The sequence below is a fragment of the Tachypleus tridentatus genome, chromosome 3, assembly GCF_004210375.1.
Source record: "Tachypleus tridentatus isolate NWPU-2018 chromosome 3, ASM421037v1, whole genome shotgun sequence".
Lineage (NCBI taxonomy): Eukaryota > Metazoa > Arthropoda > Merostomata > Xiphosura > Limulidae > Tachypleus > Tachypleus tridentatus.
The window spans coordinates 74185052-74211430 of NC_134827.1; the positions used below are offsets into that span (position 1 = coordinate 74185052).

Here is a 26379-nt window from a genome sequence, read left to right on the forward strand (position 1 = left end):
GCCATTTTCTGTACTTTTACAACCTAAGCAATTAAGAAATAATACATACTATGCTGGAACAAAATTTGTGTTACATAGTGTAATTAGACATTTTTTATTGTGGGATTTCTTTAATAACCTACTTTTATATGTAGCAAACGAAAGCAAGGGATGTTTTCTTCAACAAGATAAACAAGAACCTTCCAAGTGTGGACAGTGCTGTGGAGTCTTGGAACAGTTCAGGATTGGAAGTGTCTCTTGAAGAAACAAGAGTCAAAGAATGCCCCGGCAAAATAAGATGTGATGGAACAGGTATCCTTGTATGATTCTTCACAGTGTTTGTTGTCTTATTGTCAAGAGAAACAAAGAGGAAAAAGGATGCATTTTTAGTCTTATACTAGAATTACCTTTATGTAACCTTTCATCTTTTGCTAGGTTTTAAACATTTTGATTCAAGGTTTGAAATAAAGTTTATCCAAGTATAAATAAATAAAATCCTGTCATGAGTTTCACATTTGTGTTTTAATATTTCTGGTTTTTATTACTTTATTTTTATAATTATACTTATTGTTATGGATGGATGCATATTTAATTATCTACATTAAAAGTAGAAATAATTTTTACACTCTTTGTCTGATTGACTAGATATTATTAATTTCAATGATTCATCACAAAATAAAAGGAAAATTACTTGATAAAGATGAACATTTTGTTTCACAAAAACAATTTATGAAATTAACATGAAACTAAATATGGGTTGATATTTGAGAAGTGGAAAATTTGTTTCATATCTAAGTACACCAAAACAACTTTGCTAAATTTACAAGTCAGCTATTGTAGAATTTAGTGATAGCTTGATTCCTGCTCTTCTCAATTACAATTTTGAATATTTGTGTGAAGGTCATGGACATGATGACAGTTGCAAACCCGAAGAGTGGGAGGATGAAGATTGGGAACTACAGACCCGTAGTAACCACAGCTGTAGAAGTTATGGTAGCAGTCACTCTGGTGGGTCTGATAAGGAACAAATTGGTTGGTTGGAAGCTCAAGAAAACCCTGAAGTGTGTAGACAAACAGAAGTAGAAAAGAGCATTGTGGGAAGTGATGCTAGTTACATGATTAGTTCACACTTCTGTGGCACAATACAATCATCTAGTGAAATCTTTTGTCAGCCAAGGTCTCAGGCAGTATCTTTGGAACAACTCACTGAATTGGTTAACCAAGTAGGAGAAACTGAAGATGAACTGCAAAGATGTAGCACTTTACCTCACTCTACATCCAGGAAAATCAGGGAGCAAGGACAACAGAGTGTTGAAGACAGTACTATGTCTTTATATTCGTCTTTTTACCAGGGTTCTTTGGCCATCTCAGTACCTCTTGAAATATATAAAGTGACACTGTTTAAAGACCAAGTGTATGAAGACTTTGGGTTTAGTATTTCTGATGGAATGTACGAAAGAGGTGTCTATATCAACAGGATACGCCCAGGAGGACCGGCCAGCATCAGTGGTATTTTGAAACCATTAGATAGGATATTACAGGCAAGTAGTTAAACTGTGATAAATATATAACACGTGTAACTGTTTTAGATGTTTGGATTAATGGCTGCTTTATGTTAATATAAAAGTTCTTGTAAAGGGCATCTTTATGTTCATTTAAGGTATATATGGAGTCATATGTACTTGAAATGTTGACCATTGGGTAGTTTTAATATAACCTTTAAACAACTAACTTTTTATTAATCTCTTCACCTGTTAGTTGATACTTCAGAATTTAACCTTATAAAACTATTTTAATACAAACAAGAGTATGCACACTCTACTAAAGTTTATTTACATGTGTGTTTTTGAATTTCACACAAAGCTACATGAGGGCTATCTGCATTAACCGTCCCTAACATAGCAGCGTAAGACTAGAGGGAAGGCTGCTAGTCGTCACAATCAACTGTTAACTGTTGGGTTACTCTTTTACCAAGTGGGGTTGATGTTCGCATTATAACACATCCCCAGGCTGAAAGGGCGAGCATGTTTGATGTGACAAGGATTCAAACCTGCAACCCTCAGATTATGGGTTGAAGACTCTAACCACCTGGCCATGCCAGACTGTGTATACAAGTGTAACAAAGAATTAAAATGGGAAATAAAATATTTTTTGAAAAACACAAGAGACTAACTGTCGATTATTTTAAATTAGAATTCTAACTAGGAAAATCGTTTAAACAGCTCAAAACGAGTCAAACTTTTAATATTTTGTAAATGTAGCAGAGAAATTATGATGAATCTATTATACAATCATTTCAACTTATATTTTATCTTTAATTTGAATATTTATTTGGAGTATTGTTGTAACATGGTGCCCTTCCCAGTGGGCAGAGCACAGATATCCAATTATGTATTATTGGCTTAACTCCTAACAAACAAATTGTAGCAGTATATCATTCTCTGAAATATTAATGTTCCTTTTATTTTTTTAAATCAAATGCTAAACTGATTACATCTCTTGTCAAAACAAGAAATTTGTAATTTTATTATTATTTCGTAAGGTAAACAACACAAAAACTCAGGATTTCGACTGCTGTTTAACAGTACCATTGATAGCTGCAGTAGGCGACCGTATAGAACTTCTTGTATGCAGGCCAGCATATGAAAGTCGAACATCTCTAGTTGGAAGGGAAAGCACTTACCATTCTTGGATGGATGACGATAGTCGAGAAGACTGCTCATCACCTCAGCTTCCACCAGAAGGCGCTGAAGTGCTAACAAAGACTGTTTGATATTGTTTCAGTGGAACGTTAGTACGGTAGACATAATGGCCATGAAAACTTCAGTGGATTTTAACTAATTGTCGAAAGAGAGAAAGACGTAAGACTAACGTTTCGGGTTCTAGAAACCGAAACGTTTTGTTTCTTTCAACCATCAGTTGCAGTCCAATAAAGTTTTCAAGCCTACTTTTTGATATTGCTGTTAGAAATATTTAGTCGTAAAGTACTATTATTTTACACATCAACTGTTTTTATCAATGTATTAATTGTGTTTTAGTTATTTATCACACTGGAAGCCATTTGGAATATCAGCGTTTGTCAATTGTCAGTTATTTATTATGTTGGAAGCTTTCATTTTCTCTGTGTAACAATGCATAATAGTCTTGTTTGATATATTAGTGTGTTTTTAGGACGCCATTCACATGTCAGTCGAAAATATTTTTATTATTAAAGAGAGACAACACCGGAGCTATCATTTCATTTTTTTTTTCTCTCTTCATCAGCTAATATCTGTCGTGAGGTAGCGCTGTGTTTTGTAAAGACAACTTTCAGGTGAAATTCGGTTGTAATGAATCACTCAAGTTTTATTTCTGAGAGTAAGCTAAAGGAATTTATCCAGTAGCTGTTCATCAAACATCACAGTGCGTTTTAGGTTTTGAATAACGAGATGTATGAAAAGGCACGCGCCACTCGTGGTTAACGGAGTTACGTTATTGTTAGACTAGGTACATATTCTATGATTTAGAGAGAGATAAAAAATCAATCCTATTTAAAGTATTAAAATATAAAAGTTGTTATTTTCAAGTAAAATGTTACGACGCTTTATTTAGTAACTCCCACTTTACACACACACATAGGTAATGTACCTTGTTTTTGTTTATATTTAGAAACTTCTTTATATCAGTTTGTTATTATTTCATACTTTTTTACTCGAAAAAGAAGTGGTGAAAACTTGATGTTGTTATATATCAGTAATTTTACCCACTTGTGAAGTTGTGTGTTTTTAATTCTGTAAATTCTAACAAGTTTCTAATAAAGTTCGTAGAAAAATTAGGCATTTATTTACAATTAACAAAATATGTAGAATAGACGGCAGTGGTTGCCTGGGATTGGCTGTAAACAGTCTTCAATGCTTAACTGACTAAAATTGGTAATGTAATTTAATTGTCAGTCAGGCTTATTTAGATCTGTGTTAATTAAAGAACCAGGCCTGGCATGGCCAGATGGGTTAGGGTTTGGACTCGTAATCTCAGAGTCGCGGGTTCGAATCCCTGTCACACCAAACATGCTCGCCCTTTCAGCCGTGGGGGCGTTATAATATAACGGTCAATCCTACTATTCGTTGGTAAAAGAGTAGCCCAAGAGTTGGCGGGAGGTGGTGATGACTAGCTGTCCTACAGAGCTAAATTAGGGATGGCTAGCGCAGATAGCTTTGTGCGAAATTCAAAAACAAAACAAAATTAAAGAACCCTGTGTATTATCAGTTATTAAACAAACTGTTAGACCTTTCTCAGACGAATGTTTTATATTGAAATGTTATAGAAATCAGTTCAAGTCTTACCTTAAAGATACTTAGAACATTAAGAGAACAAATCTAATTTTTTCGTAACATCAATGTTTGTATTTTTTTTATTATCAGCATTATAAAGTACTTAGTTTTTCTAAAATAGGATTATGTGTGTAGTGGTATAATAAGGTTAAGCTTTAATACAAAATTAATAACCTTCAATAAAGTACAAAAACCAAAAGTTGTTGGATGTGATGAATTTCCACATGAATTAGTTGAATATTGCATTATATATAGATCTAGGCCTAGTTATCTGTCAACGCACGTAATCTATCATTCATTATTTTTAATTGACTTAAGAAACGGTCGATAGGAGTATGAGAACTTGACGAAACCTGTCTCTTGAAATAAATGAAAATTTAAAAGTAAATAAACAAATATATATATATGTATATATGTTACACATTTTCTGTGGTTCCAAAATAATACGCTAGATAACAACACTTATGAAAGTGTTATTTAGTTTGTAAAAATATTAATTTTTAAATTTTTTAAACAGTAAATTATTTTTAGCGTTTACATCAATTACTAATCCGGCATTCAATCAAGATTCATGTGAGGATTTACCTTTTGTTATTGTTTTCAGATATTTAATAGAATATTTGATAGAATAGTGATAATAATATGTTGTAAATTTTATAATAAAAGGTGACTTAGTTAATGCTTATTAGCATGATGATTCAAGATATCTCATTTACTTGGTTTTAATTGGTTTTTGGTTTTTTTTTAGTCCTAAAGCCGCTTACGGCCGTTAATGCACCTGAAATACTTATACATTATTGATGATTCTCAGACAGAATTTATCTGGTGTCGGCTATCACCTCTCTAGGTAATCATCCTTAATTTAGTAGTGGAAGGCTATAGGGAAGACAGATTATCAGCTCTTTGACTACTCTTTTACTCGGTGATGGTCAATCCCACTTTTCGTTGATAAAGGAGTAACCCAAGGGCTGGTGGTGGCTGGTAATGATTAGTTGCCTTCCCTCTAGTCTTTCACTGGTAAATTAGGAACGGCTAGTACAGACAGCCCTCGTGTAGCTTTGAGCGAAATTCATAAATAAACAGACAATACTCTTTTACTAATATACAGTAGAGCTGACCGTTACATTATAATGACCATACTTTTAATAGGACGAACATGTTCAACAAGCACTCTAATCACTAAATCATACCTGTCGAGTCCCAGCAGTATTAAACAAGTCATACTTCGGACTTACGGGCTGTAGATATGAGTAACTGTCAAATTCAACTACAGTATTTAGTCTTACGAGAATAGCCCAAATGTTGGCGGTGGGTGGTTTTGACTAGTTGCCTTTTATTTAGCCTATCACTTTAAAATTGGTGACAAACAGCTCTCGAATAGCTTTACAAACTTAATCGTGAGATATCTACAATTTAATCACTATGGTTTTACACACATCAATTGTTTTAAATAAAATTATCATATAAAAATATTAATTTTTCTTTTCGGTTGCTGGTTGACATCTCCAGAATAATTAGGCTGCAACCTAACTAGAACACACCAATCGAAGCGACTGTTTGATGTTGAGATGACCACGGATACTTTTGACATATAACTTTATTTCCTTCAGTACCAACTTATTGAACTCAAATGTACTATATTCAGAATTTAGAATAATGTACACACACGTTTTCCCTCTTCTCTATCACTCTCGTGAAGCAAACAAAATAAATAGTGCTACATTAGAGTGTACATGTCCATTCTACTGGGTTTAAACATAATGTTACATGCATTGTTCAACTGAGTTAAAACATAATATTGTTGCATGCATTGTTCAAGTGAGTTAAAACAATGTTGTTACATGCTTTGTTCTACTGAGTTAAAACAATATTATTACGTGCTTTGTTATACTTAGTTGAAACATAATATTACTACCTACTTTGTTATACTTAGTTAAAACGTAATATTATTACGTGCTTTGTTCTATTGAGTTAAAACATAATATTATTACGTGCTTTGTTATACTTGGTTAAAACATAATATTTTTATATTTACCTTGTTATAAGTAGTATTTATTTTCAAGTACCGGAATATGAAGTCAGTGGCGTCCTTACATAGTTTACCAACTGGATGATATCTATGTTATAATAAGTAATTGAGGCAGAGGTTTCAGATAATAACATAATATAAAACATTTATTTATGCTTACATTGTCTACAATGTCACCGAATTTATTAGTCATAAATATACTATTAGTTCTATAGATTTCCACCCACAAAATCTCTTGAATCTTTAACTCAAATAAATAGTACTTACGAAGGAAATGATGTCTTTTTCAATGGTTCTGGCTGGATGGATCAGTTATCTTCTTGTTGAGGGCTCCGAGGCTGGATTGGACTAGAGTCTTTCTTAAAAATATCTTTATTCCAATTTTTATACCATTTTGTTACCATGTGATCTCGATCACCCATGTGTTAATGGTTGTAAGCTATGCCCAAATAACTGTTTGTTAGGCGAGGATTGTATCAAGTAAAGGCTAAGAGAATCATTGGGCCAGGGTCAAATTCGAATGTGGTGCTGTCCTTTACAAACTCTTTAGTATTTTGTTCTCACCTTTGGTCACCAGCTTATCACCCTTAAGGTTTTCACGCCTCATTAATGTGCTTACAGCCAGCACTTTATATTTCGTTATTTATTTTACTCACATGACAGGATGGTCTGATGTATTTTCTGTATTGCCCTAACAGTAAATGTCCATATAAAATGAACATCCTCTACACTATAGTGGTTCCTATGCGATTATGTTCACCCAGTAAAAGCTTAATGTACCTGTAACTTTCTATTTTACTCCAATTGTTTCTTAACTGTAAGATATATTCAGTGTGTATACTTACAGTACGTTTTACAAAAATTACTTCCACTATACTCATGTAATTGTCATGTTCTAGGTATAAGCTGATTTCTAAATATGTATTAGATAGTTACCCAAATCAGATTCATCCATGATGTACATAGAGCAACCTTGTTTAATACTTTGAGTGAACTCACTTAGTATATGCAAAACAACGAAAAGTCTAACAAATCATAAACAATGTTAATTATTAAACAGACAAAAGAAAGTACAATATAAGTATTTCACACATAAAAAAATATTCACTTCTATATGGTTGCACTGAGCTCCACGCGTTCCTTTCTCTTAGGACAGACTTATTTTATAATGGTAGTCTTAAAGTAAATATTCTTATATGCTATTAACATAGTAACAAACAGAAAAATGGTTATGTTTAAGTCTTATATATACTAGCCGATTACACGTGGCGCTAGTGCATTAGATCGACATGTGACATATTAATGGCGTCATATCTACACCCCGAGAATGGAGAAAAAATAAAGTTCACCGTGACGGAAAACGGAGGCGAAACGGGAAAATCGTGCCCCCGATTGCAAATCTACATGCATACAGGATAAACATTTCGCGAAATTGTGGGTTGCACATTGCGTAAAAAAAACAACGTTTTTCCGTTATCATCCAAGCAAGAGTTCCATTATAGTACGGTGATAAGGGAAAGCAAAATGTGAGGATAGCATGACCATAACTAGATGTTGTCAGAAGTGGTCTAAAATAACTACAGAGAATAAAGGAACAAAGCAAGGCAATATCAAGGAATTTATAAAGACTCCAGTGGTGCAGCGGTATGTCTGCAGATTCACACCCCTTAAAACCGGGTTTCGATACCCGTGGTGGACAGTGCATAGATAGCCCAAACAAACAAACAAACAAATCTACACAAACAGATTTTCTAAGTTAAATATTTCTTTAAAAATTATTTTGTAACTAAAGGCAGGTAGAAAACATATATCTTCTTACCATATACTTACCACCAGAATAAAGTATTTTTTCTATACATGTTTTATTGCTAACTTTAATTTTGTACCTTGTATTACTTATGATCGTTTCAATGTTCTATTCTTCCAGTTGGAAGAATATTGTTATATTCTTATATTATCATATTGTTATATGATATGTTCTGTTGAATGAAAACAATGTTTCTATAAAAGTAAATATATAGTGTTCCGAAATTTAAAGTTAAAAACATTTAGATGAGAAGCTGGAATAATTGAAAACATAATCAATAACTAAAAGCAAACGTTTCACCAAGGTTCATCTGGAACACCTATTAGAAAGAACACAAATACTTCTTGAACAGATAAAATCCACATGGCATAATTACACAAATCTTCCAAGAAATTAAAAACAAAGCTCCTGAATATTGTTAACTTAAATGTCGATTATTTTGCATTGATCTGATTTCCTATTAAGAACAGACACTTTTACTGGATAAGTGTCACGTGTATGTTCAAAAACATGAGAGGGGTGGTTGTAACTCTAGTTTTATTCTAATAATTAATTCTCGTACTATTTCCTCTCGGTCTTTGTTGCCTGTCTCCAAGAGAAAAACATCAAGAAAGTAGATATTGATGACCTTACAAAGCAGTTTCTGCCCCTCGTTATTATCTTGGGGGAATTAAATTCACACTATATACTGTAAGGTGAGATATTTATGGGATAAAAACTGTCTTTCAAGGGTTTGCTCTCGGATCACAGATCATTTCTTGGATAATTATCTCGCTTCAGTTATGAATCCAACTTTTACTCTCGCAGATCTCTCCATTTGTTTATTTTCTATCCTTACTGCCACAGATCTGTCCACATTTTTATTTTTCTCCTTACTGCCACAAATCTTTTCATTTGTTTATTTTCAACTTACTGCTACAGATCTGTCAATTTCTTCATATTTTCTCCTTACTGAAACGATGATAAATTTCCATTATTTCGAGGGATATTGGCTGCAGACCATAACTTATGATTCACATGCCGCAATAGAAATTGGAAAAATCAAACAGCCCTTCATCATTCTCTCACATCTTGATCCTTCCATTATTAATGACCGCTTTTAATTACTTTCTGGAAGTTTTCTCATCCATGCAGTTGTCCTTACTATCTCTAAGTTGTCGACAGAGCAACCTTGAAGATACCTGAATGCTAAAAGACATAAGGGGTCAGAAATGATCTTTAGATATCTTTTGAAGATATCTAACTCTTACCAATCACCAAGTTTTTCAGAAAGCTTGTATCCCTACCTCACAAATCAGCCATCAAACCAGAAAGGATCACAAATTAACTTGACTTTAATATTTCTTCAATCACCAGTTACGAAGTTTTGGGGAAAAATATTTTAAAGATGAATGGTAAATATATATCACACTCACACACAGTCTTGGAACACAATGCCCAAGAAGTTTTCAATTTAGAAGAGTTAGTTAAAACCTTTGGAAACTGCTTCTCCCATAATAATTCAAGCATTTTTACTTGTTTTTCTGCTAATAAAGCGCTTGCTAAAAGAATCACAATTACTTTTCTGCACAATTTATTATATTTTATGGCTCCATTTTATCTTTATTGTGAAAGAAATGATACTTGATCTCATAAGTTTGGCAACACATCAGTTGAACTCATTGATATTTATTAAAATATGTTGCGCTATCTTTCCCTAACCTCTCTTGAGCTTTTCTGTTTTTTTCTAACTGGATTTCATTGGAAACTCATTTCTAAATTTATCACATCAGGCTTTTGTCTTTTTTTTTCTAAAATTAAGAACATTCCAAAACTGCTTCTAATTATAGACTTGTATAGACCTATGCTTCGTATGTTTGTACGAGAAAAGCTTTGTAGGGAATGGCTGATTATTTTATTTATTTCTCACATCAAGCAGCCTCGTTAATACCCATTACTATTTAAACAAACAACAACTTATCGTGGACCACCCAATTTGGCTAAAAACGCCAATTAGGACAACACTTATCAAGAAAGAACATATTTATTTATCACGTGAAGACTCGTGACCCAACATGGATATTTGGTATACCTGAGAGTTTCCATTGATATTGGTTGTATTTCAATTTACATGTCTTCATAGAAATTCAGTTGTTTAGTAAGTAGAATATTCCAAGTTGGTTGGGGAAACAATAATATTCTGATTCTAACAAAAGAAGCTTAAAGTTTTTCAGGTTGGTGTCTTGATGTTACATATTTTAACATTAAAATCATTGTCATTATTAAACAACTTTCTCTTACAGTTGGAAACAGCGGCTATTATGAGAACTGTGAGATTTCCCGTCAATCATTGGATATGAAGTTCCGTAATGAGACAGTACCAAACATTTTTCAAAACGTTTCCTGGATAGACCACTGGAATGTTTTTGAAATTTTCAACTAAAACGTTTTTACCACGATCGAATCATTATTCAAAACTCTATCTGGAAAAGGCATAAACTCCTATCATGGCTAACACACAGTTATTAGGGTATTTATTTCACACTAAGCTAACTTTTAATCCATACGTAAAGCATCCTGAAGTAAGCTGTCACACGGTTATAATATTACTGTTTTCTCTTGTAATGTATGATCAGTCACTAAAGTTGTAACTTTTCACATATCACTTTTTTGCCATCATTACAATATTGAACAAATATATTATTTGACACATTTTTAATCGCGGTATCACTGTGACTCTGGACAATGTCCAAATCGACTATGTCTGTTCGTTTACGAACTATAAATCTATTAAGTTATTTCTAACATCTTAGGATTACGTAAAGTAACATTTTCCGTTCTTCTACATTATTTCTTCTAGTTTTAGTGAAAACAACAAAACTATTTAGCGAAATCCTATATTTTCACATGGACTTTCTTTATTTCATGATGTAAAACAGTGGTCGTATTTTTAGTTTTTTACTAAGCTGAAACAACGATATTATTTGTCTAACGAAACATAACAGTTTTCATACCTACTTTCTCTGAAGTGACTAACGAAACACTCCAAATTATTTCCTAGCTTAATTTGTTTTTGACTAACGTCCAAAGTTAAAACGAAAACTAAAAATCATAGCCAGCTAAACACAAGTTAAAGGTTACCTAAGATAATGACACACGAATGAAAAATGGGAACTGAAGTTATGTTACGTGAGAGTACGTAAAATTAGGCTAACACCGACACATTCCAAACTTTGAATAACACGTAATGCAGCATGCTCGTCTCAACCCAGGTCTAAATATAACTGAAAAGATCCGTTTCCACGAACTTGGGACGAGAGAAGTTTTAAACCAAATGTTGGTGTTGATTTCATTGTTTATCGAATAAATTTATGTGTGTCAAGAAGAACAGAATTTACGTGTTTTCTTACAGACTTACCAAACACAAATTATTCTGCTGCGACTGGAGTTATGTCATGGCCATGTATTGGTATTATTATGAGTATAAACGCGCCGTAACACGCAACGAAGAGTGTTAGATACTGTTGCCAAACAACGACGTCGCCTCAATCTTGTGCAGGTAGAAATGCCAAATGACGGAGAATTGCCGAAAGAGGACGTTAATTGTTTTTATATTAAGAGCTGCACAGGTAATCAGTTGTTTTGCAAGAACTGGTTGACAGAGGGAAAACCCAGGTATGGTTTAGCTGTGTAGATAATAGTTTGAACTGTACAGTAGAACGTGCATTTTAAATAAATGTCAAATTTTATAAATTGCGAGTAAAAAAGTTCGTAGTTTTTGCCTATTTTTTAACATAAGCTTCGCTTAAAGGAACACTCTAATACCAGATTCAAGGATAGTTCAAGCATTTTTCGAGCACGCGATGTGGTCCCAACCTGTGATATGTATAAAGTAGTCAGTAAAACAAAAGGCCGTGCTAAGGATAAATCCTAGCTTTAACAATAATCTAAAATAGATACTGACCATTTACTAGCAATTTAAGTTTCTGAACTTTGTTTAGGAACTTATTTACTACGCTACTCTCTTCACCAGACTACAAGTGTCATTTACTCGTTGTTATTCGAAAACCAGAAAGATATATATATAAATTTGAAATACGTAATTTCTGGTGCACCTGCTCTCTTTTTTCGTATTATTAAAACAAAAATATTGATCAGGCCTAAATATTTGAACTTATTGAACTAAATAGTGTCACTGCAGAAGTCTACTAACTAAATAATTGATAATATAAATAAAAAATAATATCAGTAAGTTGTTTAATGTAGGCGTAAAGGCCATGAAACACGGACTTTGTGTTTTCCTCCTGGATTAGTGTAAATAATGGTGCTAGTTCAGGCACGTGACTGAGCTCGTGCGAAACCATTTCTGTAATCTAGAGTTACAGTAGTAAGCCAAACCTAGTTAAATCCTCAGTAGAAAGTCTACAGGATTATAACATACTAAAAACCAGGCTTTAAAACCCGCAGTGGGCAAAATCCAGAAAAGCCCATCGTGTAGCTGAACAAGAAACAAATTAACAAAATCAACCAAGTTTTAAAGATGGGGTAGCATTGCAGACCAAACTTATAGTTAAGTCTAGGCTACTGTCACAGCTGTTAAAAATCTAGTAACTTTTAAATCTACCAACAACATGAATTTTGAATCTATTTTGCCGTCAACAGTGCTGTTCTTCTTGTACAGGCAGGCTATAAGAAGATAATGTGGTTGGTATGGTGTAAAACAAAACAAGGAAATAAATGCAATAATTTTTAATGGCTTGTACTTCTTGCAGCCACTAGGAGCATAAATGCATTTAAATTAAAATATAGAATGACTTTAGAGTTTCGGAGTGGATGGAAAAGCTGATGTCAAATAATAAAATAATATTTGAACAATACTATATATTCTAAATCTGGGTCCGACGAGACCCTTCGAAAACTACCGAGACTCGTCGAGCCAGATTGAATATACATTGATTAAAAATAGATGAATTTAAGTGTGTATGTCATATGTTGTGTGAGTGTAAAAACTAATAAATGTTCATTAAATTCACGTTAAAACAAGAAGTAGCGACATCTAGTTAATGAGAAGTTAAGAAAGAAAACATTGAGAAACACTTGAAAACATTGAGAAACACTTGAAAACATTGAGAAACACTTGGAAACATTGAGAAACACTTGGAAACATTGAGAAACACTTGGAAACATTGAGAAACACTTGGAAACATTGAGAAACACTTGGAAACATTGAGAAACACTTGAAAACATTGAGAAACACTTGGTCCCTTTTTGAACAAACAGCAACATGAATAGAAGAAGGGGTGAGAGAAACATGAATTGGGGATTGTCAGGTTTGACTCCTGTAAAATTAGACGATTTCAGTCAATCCACTTTTCTAGCTACATTTCCTTTATATATATTTATATATATATATACATATACATAACGCAAGGGAGATGCGGATTGAACACAATGTGCATGAGGGAGCATTAGGGCAAAATGGTTAGAAGCAACATACCTTCATTATCATTATTTACTACAAACCAATTCCCCCCTCCCGAGTAGCACAACGGTGTGTGTTTGGACTTACACAGTATTATAAATTGAGTTTTGATACCCATGAAAGACAGGGTACATTATGAAGCTTTGTGATTAATTTCAAACAAATAGTTATGATATAATTTCGATTGTGAAAGGATATATTTGCATAGCGTACTTACAACCTCTTCATTGAAGCCTGTGGTTGAATAAGGTTGATAGGGTTAATATATATATATATATATATTAGCAATAATTAGTGGTTGAACATTTTCTCTCACTTATTAGACGGCAGGTGCTACTGATCAGTTGCTGCCTCTCTGCTCAGAAGTTATGAATTAGTAATGTCTGTCGTGCCTGAACCTTGTGAACTCTGATCTCGTCCTTAAGTCCACATGTCGCATAAGACACTGTTCAAGTTGAATATACTAAATATCCCTTGTTAAAAAACAGTATTACCCTTTAAGATGATTTGGGTTCGAGCTGATGAAATCAATACACAAATTATTGTAAATGATCCTGGTTAGAAAGAAATGTTTTATTTTTCCGACTCATTGTAGGAATCTGGTATATCACATCCTTTACGTCGTGGGTTCGAATCCCCGTCACACCAAACATGCTCGCCCTTTCAGCCGTGGGGGAATTATAAAGTTACGGTCAAACCCACTCTTCGTTGGCTGAAAAGTAGCCCAAGAGTTGGCGGTGGGTGATGATGACTAGCTGCCTTCTCTCTAGTCTTGCACTGCTAAATTAGGGACGGCTAGCGCGGATAGCCCTCGTGTAGCTTTGCGCGAAATTCAAAAACAAACATCCTTTACCACTATTTATGTATTCTTGTTCATTATGGGGAGTTTAGTATATCACACCCTTTACAAGGATTTATGTGTCCCTTCTTATTAAAAGAGAGTCTCTAACTTTGGACATCGACTGTTCGTGGAGCAACATTAAGAGTTGTTTTGAAAATTACTTAAATAAGTACAAATCTTATAGAAACACTAAATTCAAAAGGATATTTGCAGTTAACAATAGCATCTCTATTTAATTTCAAATTTTTCTTTTTCTCAGAGCTCTAGCTTTCGTGGCGCATGGATATGCTGAACACTGTTGTGTTTTCGAAGATTTCGCTCAAGCTCTGGTTAAATCTCAAATTTTAACCTTTGGTCACGATCATGGTAAGCGATGTTTCTTTTATCGTCCGTATTAAACGACTCGTCTACTTAAAATCTTATCTCTCAGCTAAACATAATAAACTTGTTAATATTCCATATTACTTCACCCTCCTTTCTTGCCAACCCAACAAAACTGAGTGCAGATTAGATACCATTAAAGTTTCTCTTTCTCTCTCTGGTTAGTGGGTCATGGTCGAAGTGAAGGCGCTCGTACTCTGGTAGGCAATCTAGACAACTGCGTTGAAGACGTATTTCTTCATATAAATAAAATGAAAGAGAAATATCCGAGACTTCCAGTGTTTCTCGTCGGGCATTCAATGGTAGGAAATGTGTACTTAATAAAACAGCTGTTGACTTAAATAAACAAAAATATTTTACTGGATTTCACATACTCACAGTAATTTAAAAAAATAATTTTATGTTACATATATATATAGTCCTACCTCTACCAGTTCCAATTCTCCTTAACAGCAACTTATAACAAATATAACTTAATAAACTCACTGAAATTGTTCACGCTATAAATCATATTTTGTTCATAAATAGGTTTACAAGAATATTGAATTAATAAATTATTATAATTTAATTGTACGATTATGAAGTAGGTTATTTACCAATTTATTAAATATACTATTTAAAACACTAAAACGAGTGTACAGATGTTTCCAAGTTCGTTCTGACTTAATATTTCCTGCATTTTTGAATGAATGTGTTTTCAGTGTTTCCCAGAGTTTCTAGGTGAACCTTGGTGAGGTAAAAAAATATTCTAAATGTCTAATCTGCACATTTTTTAGTTACAAAAACAGAAACGATTGTTCCAACAAACAACTGTGTAAAACGTTTACTCTTTCTTTATTTCTGTAACAGGGAGGTACAATTGGAATTTTAGCTGCTCTAAAGAAACCAGACGAATTCAGTGGTTTTGTTGCCATAGCAGCTGGTATTTCGTGGAATGCTCAAGGAGTCACGCCCTTGAAGGTAAAATTCGAAGATGATTTAGTGGTACCAGTTGTAAATGATATGCATGAAATATCTTAAGGTCATTTATACTAAAGAACTGCTACTACAACAACACTCACCTCTTATCGTGTGGCCATATTTAACGTAACAGTAGTGTTGTGATAATTCATAATCTGAAACAAGCACAACACCCACCCTTTTCATGTGGTTCAATTTAACACAACAGTAGTGTCATGATAAAATATAATTTATAACTAGTTCAACAACAAACACCTCTTACCGTGTCTACATTAACACAACCTTAGGGATATGATAAGTTACAATTTATAACTAGTACAATAACATCCACCTATTATCGTGTAAATACATTAAACACAATAGTAAGGTCATTATAAGTTATAACTAGCAAAACAACACCCACCTCTTATTGTGCGACTACATTCAACACAATAATATGGTTATGATAAGTTATAATTTATAACTAGTACAACGCTCCCCGCTAGTACAGCGGTATGTCTACGGATTTAGAACGCTGAAGGGTTCGATTCCCCTCGATGGGCTCCGCAGATAGCCCGATGTGGCTTTCCTATAAGAAAACACACAACTAGTACAAGAACACTCACCTCTTATCGTGTGGTTACATTTAACAGAATAGTAGGGTTATTATAAGTTATAATTTATAACTAGTACAACAATACCCATCTCTTATTGTTGGTCTACATTTAACACAATTGCAAGGTTTGTTGTTACATCCAGAACGCCCTTACTGGTTGAAGTGTAAAGGGAATACAATAACATACTACGTTTCGGACCTGGGACTATAACTAGTGCCGATTTCTCCATGCATGGTTGCTATTTCAAAAAAAGATGCTTCTTTATTCCACGAAATTGTTATCAAATGATAGACTTATGAACGGTGAAATACATAGGAAATCTCGCTCATGTGATAAGACCAACCGAAAACAGTACATCTTGTGACCTATGCGTTGCACTAGGCTGGGGAAATTTTCTAGTAGAAGACAACACTGATTATTATTTCATCACGGCGATTGTACGAGAAGTGTAAGTCTTTGTGTTTTTCTCAGTGTATTTGTACTTACCTGTTACCATTATGTCTGAACTAGCATACCGTACACCACTGTTAATAGTACACGCTCACACGATTGTTAAGAAACTAAGAAATTTAAACCAAAGAATTACCAATAGAAGAAATGACATCTATTTTATTCAACAATGTAGAAAGGAACAACTAACCCCAAATTTTGTAAAGGTAAAACTTTCAAAAAATTTTAATAAATACACAAACATTATTCAAAATTTACAGAAAAAACTACTTAAAGCCATGTTGAACACAAAATACAAAGAACTACATGACTTACAAAAACAAGAAATGAACCTGGACCATCAACTGGCATGCTGCATTAAACCAGATATTTACGGACTTATACAATGAAACATAAACCAAATCAATACTAAGAACGACAGAGACAAAAGGATCTGCCACAACAAAAAAACTAGGAAAACTAAGATGCACCAACACGACAAACCGTTGACTAACCTCATAATTAACAGATCCGACCGACAATTAAACACAGACGAGATACATCTACTTAACAAAGGACTCAACTTCGCAATAGCACCTAGGTACATTCCAACCTTAGAAATTAAAACATGTTTAGAAGAACTATCCAGGAGACTTGTGATACTTTCTACAGAAAACAAAAACAAGGAAACAAACAAAAACAACCAACAGACAGAAGACAACTTAGATAATTTTATTGACATCCAACAGCCAAACTTCCCAGGTAAAATTAAAAATTTATATTTTCCAGAAACACCTAAAAAATACATCTTAAACGATTTTTTCAAAGAATTTTCTCACAAAACCATCAACATAATTTCACAAAACAGAAAACTAAACAACAATCTTACAAAAAGAGACATTAATTCCATTAAAAACCTAAAACAAGACAAAAACATAAAAGCTCTAAAAGCAGATAAAGGAAACGCTATAGTCATAATGAATACAAATGAATACATCCAAAAAATGAAGAACATCCTATCAGACACGAACAAATTTAAACGAATACACACAAATCCAACAAAGACACACGAGACGCAACTAAACAAATTACTACTAGAAATGAAAAAAGCCAACACAATTTCACAAACACTTTATTCCCACCTACGTAAAACCGACTCACACATACCACAAATATACGGCATCCCCAAACCTCATAAACCAGATTGTCCATTACGACCAATAATGTCCACATATGAATCGTTTAATTACAATCTTGGTAAATACATAGCATGGGCATTCTCCAAATATGTAACATCAGCCAGCTCATTCATCAAAGACTCTTTTAATTTCAAGTCTAATCTTAATCAACTCAATCATAAAGCCTTAATGGCCAGTTTCGATGTTATATCCCTCTTTACAGAAGTTCCAACCACTGAAGCCTGCAAGATAGCCTTAGAACTCTATATCCGAGACCCTAACCCAACTATAGACATTCCCAGCAACCAATTAGCAACCCTCATAGAAATCACCACGATAAAGACAAACTTCATGTTCAACAACCAAAACTTTATACAAACAAATGGCCTAAGCATGGGCATCTCAGTATCATCAGTTCTAGCCAATACTTTTATGACACAAGTTGAAACACAAGCAATTAACACAGCATTACATCCACCACTATACTGGTACAGATATGTAGATGACACGGTTGCGGGATTCAAATCTACAGAACACATACTTAATTTTTCAATCACATTAATTCGATGCATCCCAACATTAACTTCACATGTGAACAGGAAGAAAGCAATCAAATATCATTTCTTAACCTCAAAATTACAAGAACCGACACAGAAATCCACCGAAAAATCACCCATACTGGACTATACATTCCTTGGGACTCAGCACACGAAACAAAACAAAAACTCAACATACAAGAAACCAAATAAACACAGCCATAAATCTATGTTCACCAGATAAAATTAACGATGAATTAGACAAAATAAAACAATACTTCATCAACATCAATAAGTTTCCTCCACAAACCGTAGAAAACATTATGCGCACACACCTAGACAGAAAGCAAAATCAACCAACAAAAGTAAATATATCTCACGAATCAAAAAAATCACGAAACCATATACTGCTGCATACCATATATTTCCGACATCAGCAGACAAATAACCAACATTTGGCAAAAACTAGTAACAAAATATGACATTCCAGTTAATACCAAATTTATTCAAAAACCCGGCACAAAACTGAGGTCTATACTATGTAAGAACTACACTGACAAACACCACATCAACATTATTTATAAAATACAATGTGATAACTGCCACGACTTCTATATTGGAGAAACAAGTAGAAAAATGGAAACCAGATTCAAAGAACATAAAAAAGTCACCTTCACACGTTTTCGAACACTGCAAGTCAAATAAACACAACATAACCATAGAAAACACCCAAATACTAAATAAAGAAACAAACATAAACAAACGCAAAATTAAAGAAGCCTTACTTATACAACAACTTAAACCCAAAATAAACCAATATAAAGAAACGCCTTTATACCTATATTAATATAATAAAATAAATAAAATTATATATTCAAACATCTAACACCGCCCTCTACATTCCGACACTAAGATGCACAACCCCTTCCAAACATGTGGTCAGCTTCCGGTCAGTTACCTCTTTCTTTGTGAACCTGACGATGACCGAAGAAGGTCGAAATGTTGTTCGCTCTTCTATGTAAAATATTTTCTCAACCCAAACGAGCCGTTTTTGCATATATAAAAGACAACCTTTTGTTACATTTTTTGTGCAAAAGATGCAGCGGACTATTTGGGCTCTTGTCCACCGCTAAGAGTCAAACACTGAATTTTAGCGTTGTATGTCCGGAGGTTTCACTAATCCTCTTCTTCAAAAAAGTTTAAAAGTTTTGTTGTTTTTTAAAATAAAATTATAAAAAAAACAACATAAATTTAATTAAAATCATAAATTAATTACTAAAAATGTAATCTGTACAAAGATTATTATGTTTAAAATGTCTCCTTGATTTTTTGTCAAATATAAAACTTGATTGACGACAATTCTTTCTAATGGAGTGGTAAAATAGACATTTAAGCAAGTCTCAGAACCTAGCCACGGTCAATTTTTGTTGGGCTCGTTTCGGACAAGAGCCAGTAGACCCAACAAGTATTTAGACCATGAATACTGCTCATATCCGGCATGTAAGCATGTCCGGTCTTCTTAGTGGACAGTACAAATTGATGCTGGCTAAAATCAACTTATTTCAGCTAATAATCGAAACAGTTTAGAACCGCTTGTTACATATGAATCTTCCCTAGGTCAATAAACTTTTTTTTATTATTTTTTTCTGAGTATGTTTGCATCAGTGTAAAGCCACACAAAACTTTCTGAACTCTGTCTAGTGCGGAGAATCGAACTCCAAGTTCGATGTTGTAAGTCTGTAAAGTTATCGCTAATTTACCTGAATATATGTTTGTGGGCGAAGGGTGGCGGTTTCTCACTGAATCGTAAAAGTAAATCCGTCTCCAATCCACATATTACAACAAACTTAGTTTTTTATCTAGTCAGTAGAACTCCATCAAGCATGGACACTGCGTGAAAATGTGGGTCTTAAGAAGTTACGATAAACTGAACGTATTCATGTATATTAGTAAATAATATTACATAGGATTGTTGTCTGTTTACTTATCTAACAACAATGTAAAAAATAACCGCAACGATCAGGTCTGGATGTGTAAGAATTTCGTGAAAAGACCTAATACTTAAAATAGGGTTCATAACTTTTTGAATAAAGGATAACATGTTAGATTTTGGTCTCATTTTCCATCTATTCCTGCTGCTCATCAGTTATTTAATGTTAGTGTACACTGTTGGGAAACATTAGTTTAATATTAAATAAAACGTTATGAATGTGATGCTAATATGTTTAAATATAAGATCTAAAGAAGTTAATATGTCCTCAGCGGGTCTTCGAGGAGCGCGCACGTGTAGTGCATTCCTTAGCTTTGATATGAAACAAGATAAACAAATCGAGCTAATTTGTTTTGATGCCCTTGAGAAAAAAGATGCGAAGAAAAAGTCACGTGATACTGAAACTGTCATAATTTGTTCTTAGTCGCGTGCGGAGTGAAAGAAAAATGTAGGAATACTGGTCGTGATGGTAGCGTTAATTATTTAATTTTTGACAGTTATTTTGGGCTAAACGTCGATTATGAGAAACTCCAAGGGCTAAGGGATCAGATCAGAAATATTGAGTGCCAGACACATCAGTTCCTGATTTTAAACTACTGATTAGAGGTTAGGTAAACAATGAGGAGTCCTCGTCGTTTATGAAGGAACTGACAACCAATCTCCTCTCTTAAATGATTACTGGGATTGACTGTTGCTTCAATAACGCACCCACAACTGAAATTACAATATCCTTTAAAAATATAATTTTGTCTCTAGGAGTAATATCAGGTCCAGGATTTCACGTTTGTATTTTTTTGTAATCTTGATTTTTTTTTTCTAACTATGACAGCGTTTTATAGCCAACTGGTTAGGACGGTTCTTTCCCAGTTTCCCTGTTAGCACTATGAACTATGACCTGGTAATTCGGACGAACGAAGGCAAACAGAAGGTATTAGAGGATCCATATATGTACAAAGGTCTTTGGGTCAAAGCAGGCTGGGCTAAAACTATGTTGGACAAAGCACCGGTAAGTACGAAACCTAAGCAAAACAGTATCCTAATAGCTGGTGGCAATCGAAAGCCTCCGTAAGTGTATTTTAATGTGGTACTCAGAAGCTTCCGTAGCTAGAGTTCAGATTAGAAGTTTGAAGCATACATGTAGATTCTTTAAGTGCACTCCATTCTCAGCTATGTTCTTTAAACCGTGACAGATACACCAGTTCACATTGTGTACGAGAGAGCTGAGGATGGATACAATGCACAGGGCTAAGTCAGTTTTGTATTTGTCTAACATGATTCGGCTTTCCTCTTTTCTGGAATTATAAGTTTGTTTTACTATCATATACTCTTGCTCAAAAAGGTTGTTACATGTTCGAGAAATGTGATTTTTGGTCATTTATATCATTTTAATACTATTGCCTTTAAACTTTCAAGTTTTATTTCTCTACTACTCTGAGTTCGTTTTGAGTCGATTTAATCCCTTGAACACGCAGTTCCAAACGCAGTGTCTGGGGTGAAATTTAAAAGCCAGGGATTTTGGTGTTACTTTTGTACCCTACCTGTTGACGACGCGCTTTCAACTCTGTAAATATTTTAGACATTATGCCAGGTCCTATTAACATAGGTTTTAAACAAACTGTTTTCTCAATTATTTATGCACCAAATTAATTGTGGTTCATGACTTTGTTGGTTAGAGGCTTTCTAATAACAATATATATGAGTAAGGCAATTGTAAGCAAAGATACCATTAATATTCCAATAATCCCTTTAATTACCTATAATCGTCTTCATGGTAGTTTACAGAGAAGATAAGGACTGTTAAAAGAAACAACATAACTTTAATGAATATCATTCAACATGTGGACACCAAAGTATGTAACGTAAGAGGTAAAAAAATTCTACTATCCTAATGCAACAGATTACGCCTTCAGCCACCAAGTGATTAAGAAATTAACAAAAGATTGAACGTCTAGCAACAGGGGAAAATAAAGGAAGATTAAACTTCTAACAACAGAAGTAAATACAGGAAGAATAAACGTCTAGCAACCGAAGTGAATAAAGGAAGATTCAATTTCTAACAACAGAAGTAAATAAAGGAAAATTAAACTTCTAATAACAGAAGTAAATAAAGGAAGATTAAACGTTTAGCAACAGAACTAAATAAAGGAAGATTAAATGTTTAGCAACAGGAGTAAATAAAGGAAGATTAAACTTGTAACAACAGAAGTAAATAAAGGAAGATTAAACGTCTAGCAACAGGAATAAATAAAGGAAGATTAAATTTGTAACAACAGAAGTAAATAAAGGAAGATTAAACTTATAACAACAGAAGTAAATAAAGGAAAATTAAACGTCTAGCAAAAGAAGTAAATAAAGGAAGATTAAACGTCTAGCAACAGAAGTAAATAAAGGAAGATTAAACGTCTAGCAACAGAAGTAAATAAAGGAAGATTAAACGTCTAGCAACAGGAGTAAATAAAGGAAGATTAAACTTCTAGCAACAGAAGTAAATAAAGGAAGATTAAACTTGTAACCACAGAAGTAAATAAGGGAAGATTAAACTTGTAACAACAGAAGTAAATAAAGGAAGATTAAACGTCTAGCAACAGGAGTAAATAAAGGAAGATTAAACGTCTAGCAACAGAAGTAAATAAAGGAAGATTAAATGTCTAGCAACAGAAGTAAATAAAGGAAGATTAAACGTTTAGCAACAGGAGTAAATAAAGGAAGATTAAACTTGTAACAACAGAAGTAAATAAAGGAAGATTAAACATCTAGCAACAGGAGTAAATAAAGGAAGATTAAACTTCTAGGAACAGAAGTAAATAAAGGAAAATTAAAGTTCTAACAACAGAAATAAATTTATGCTTTTTTATTATTTCATACACAACGATGGAAAATAAACGTTTCGATAACAAAATATAGTTTATTCTTTTTTCATAGATGAAACTACACGTGCAGTAAAAAAAATTCAATGCAAGGTAATGATTTCGTTTCACTTCCAAGGCAAAGCTACAAAAACGTAAATGTTGAGCAAAAGTCATTTTCTTCTGTTAGCAGCTACACACAGGCGTTGAGTAACAGTGTCTTTGTTTTATTACAACAGATAGTGCAGGCTGATTTAAAAAACGTAGATGTGCCCTTGCTAATCCATCATGGCGGTCAGGACAAGATTTGTGACATATCTGGAGCGAAGAAGTTATACGAAACTTCTAAAACCAAAGATAAGACTTTAAAAGCAAGTATTCTAAGAACTAAGAATTTTTGGAAAGTCGTTCCTTGTTAAGTTTTCTTTTGAAGATTTTCGCAAGTTTATTAAAATCGTATGTGCAAACTAACAATAATAGAAAATCAGGAGTATAAGAGTTAAGCCAATAAATGTAAAGTTAGGTTTCACTAACTTTTGTCGTATATTTATCATCTACTGACTTACTGCATTTTCGTTAGTTTAATCGATGTCATTATTTATAATGTCTAAAATTATTTTGTATTTCTTACTATTATTCTCCATTGATTTTTAAACTTTTTAATAATATGTCTGGAACGTGATCAAATTGTTGTGACGACATTTAGATCAAGATAATCTGAAACTAAAATAGACAATTATTGTCATGTTTAATTTCTAAATCGGTTTCAGGTGAAAACTGTAGAGAAAACAATATCACGTGTCCTGTTAACATTTCTATAATAAAAGTCTGTATGTAAGTCATATCAAAACAATATCACGTTAACATTTCTATAATAAACGTCTGTATGTAAGTCATATCAAAACAATATCACGTGTCCTGTTAACATTTCTATAATAAACGTCTGTATGTAGGTCATATCAAAACAATATCACGTGTCCTGTTAACATTTCTATAATAAAAGTCTGTATGTAAGTCATATCAAAACAATATCACGTTAACATTTCTATAATAAAAGTCTGTATGTAAGTCATATCAAAACAATATCACGTTAACATTTCTATAATAAAAGTCTGTATGTAAGTCATATCAAAACAATATCACGTTAACATTTCTATAATAAAAGTCTGTATGTAAGTCATATCAAAACAATATCACGTTAACATTTCTATAATAAAAGTCTGTATGTAAGTCATATCAAAACAATATCACGTTAACATTTCTATAATAAAAGTCTGTATGTAAGTCATATCAAAACAATATCACGTGTCCTGTTAACATTTCTATAATAAAAGTCTGTATGTAAGTCATACCAATGCTACTTCTCATTGTTAGACTTCTAAACGTGAACTTTCTCTTTTTGGACTCTTGTCCGACATGACCAGGTAGTTAGGGAGCATTCGACTTGTAATCTCAAGATCGCAAGTTCGAATCCCCGTCACACCATCATACTCGCCCTTTCAATCGTGGGGGCGTTATACCGTCACGATCAATTACACTATTCGTTGCTAAAAGAATAGCTCAAGAGTTGGTGGTAGGTGGTGATGATTCTAGTCTTACACTACTAAATTAGAGACGGCTAGAGCAGATAGCTTTCGTGTAGCTTTACGCGAAATTAAAAAAACATACTGTTTAGACTCGTAGTCGGATGGTTGCGAGTTCAAGGCTCGCCCGCGTCATGCTGTTGTATCCTTAAACAAGCCACTTTACCCGACTTGTTTATGTGTACCTGACCGTATAATGGATACCTAGCTGTTAGCTGGGTTTAACCAGCGATGAAGTGGTACCTCATCCAAGGAGGATAGATTAATGTGCTCACCCAATTGGAACTGGAGCTCAAAAGCATCCACGTGTATGCCTTGAAAAGGTAAAGGTTTAACTCACGTTTTATGCTTCTTTTGATATACATATCAACACTGGTTCCCACCGCTTCCACTCCAAACATCAGGAAACTTGTGCTTTTACTCACTATTTCTGCTCTAGATTAGTCTTTAAGCCTTGTTTATTGATGTTTCTTCTTTTAGGTTTATCCAAATTCATATCACTGCCTTTTACTCGAGCCAGATGGTATTCCTGAGCAAGTAATAGGTGAAACAGTCAACTGGATAACGGCAAGGATACAGTAAAATTACACCACACCAGTCTTCAAAATTATAATGGAAAATTACAAAACATCGTGGATCAAGAACACGATTTTTGACGTTTGAACCGTATGTTGTATTCTTATTAAGGTTCTAGAGAAAGTTCGACTTCAAACACGTTTATATTACGCAAATAATTATACATATATATACGTCATAATATAATCATATTCCACCTGTTAAAATAACCTATCTTTATTATCAAATTTATTTAAATTACTACTTCTAGAATGTATGTCCTGATCTCAACTCGGCTTGGTATCAGTTTCTATAATATATTTGTATGTAATTAACTGAATCGCATCTTTTACAGTGTAAGTCAAATCATGAGCTTAGTTGGGTCCATTACAAATGTGTCTTTATTTCTAAATTAAACAGAAAGTTGTTAAACCTGTTCCTGTCAACAGATGTCGCTAAGTATGTGAGGTAAATCAAGCGAAAAGCACGACAAACATTTAACTTTTATGCGCCATATGGACCACAAACAGAGCATGTTAAAAACATAAATATGTGTCTGAAATTATTGTTAATTATGTGACTAGCCAAATGTTTACTGCTATTCTGAATATAGCAGTGTAGGTAATCAAAACATAAAAACAAGAAAAGCAACTTGAAATAAAAAAAATATGTATTTGAAATTATTATTTTTTGCATAATAAATCTGTTTGTTAAGGTGGTAATCACGTGTTCAAGCTATTACTCTTTCTTAGTGGCTCAGAAGTATGCTTGAAAATTTATAGCTGTAGAATTCAGGCAACTTTTGTCGTATATTTATCATCTAGTGACTTACTGCATTTTCCCGCAGTGAACATGAAAACAAATAAGAAGCAGAAACATGCCAGTACGGCACCAAACT

The 26379-nt window shown here is 33.5% G+C and overlaps 2 protein-coding genes across 7 annotated transcripts in view; both read left to right on the top strand.

The window, feature by feature from the left end:
* LOC143247192 (glutamate receptor-interacting protein 1-like) overlaps nt 1-6593 on the top strand; it is a 70153-nt gene extending 63560 nt beyond the window's left edge. For all 3 annotated transcript variants that reach the window (XM_076494852.1, XM_076494853.1, XM_076494851.1), the window contains 3 exons: nt 135-291; nt 880-1520; nt 2522-6593. In XM_076494852.1, the coding sequence (XP_076350967.1) occupies nt 135-291; nt 880-1520; nt 2522-2752 (1029 nt within the window). In that variant the 3' untranslated portion in view covers nt 2753-6593. The remainder of the gene's footprint in view (nt 1-134; nt 292-879; nt 1521-2521) is intronic.
* Nucleotides 6594-11369: 4776 nt separating this feature from the next.
* LOC143247193 (monoglyceride lipase-like) lies at nt 11370-26203 on the top strand. 4 transcript variants are annotated; one of them, XM_076494854.1, is made up of 7 exons: nt 11370-11779; nt 14687-14793; nt 14974-15110; nt 15658-15768; nt 21327-21503; nt 23583-23714; nt 25407-26203. In XM_076494854.1, exons 1-7 carry the CDS (start codon nt 11670-11672, stop codon nt 25506-25508), a joined length of 876 nt encoding a protein of 291 aa, XP_076350969.1. In that variant the 5' UTR covers nt 11370-11669; the 3' UTR covers nt 25509-26203. The 4 variants fall into 4 exon arrangements, with proteins under 4 accessions (XP_076350969.1, XP_076350971.1, XP_076350972.1 ...); XM_076494856.1 differs by lacking the exon at nt 23583-23714; XM_076494857.1 differs by lacking the exon at nt 21327-21503.
* The last annotated feature ends 176 nt before the right edge of the window (nt 26204-26379 follow it).

Coding starts and splice junctions, on each gene's coding strand:
- LOC143247193 (XM_076494854.1), top strand. CDS start 11,670: ATGCCAAATGACGGAGAATTGCCGAAAGAGGACGTTAATTGTTTTTAT. Junction 15,111..15,657: donor TTCTCGTCGGGCATTCAATG/GTAGGAAATGTG, acceptor TTTCTGTAACAG/GGAGGTACAATTGGAATTTT. Junction 23,715..25,406: donor CCAAAGATAAGACTTTAAAA/GCAAGTATTCTA, acceptor TTCTTCTTTTAG/GTTTATCCAAATTCATATCA.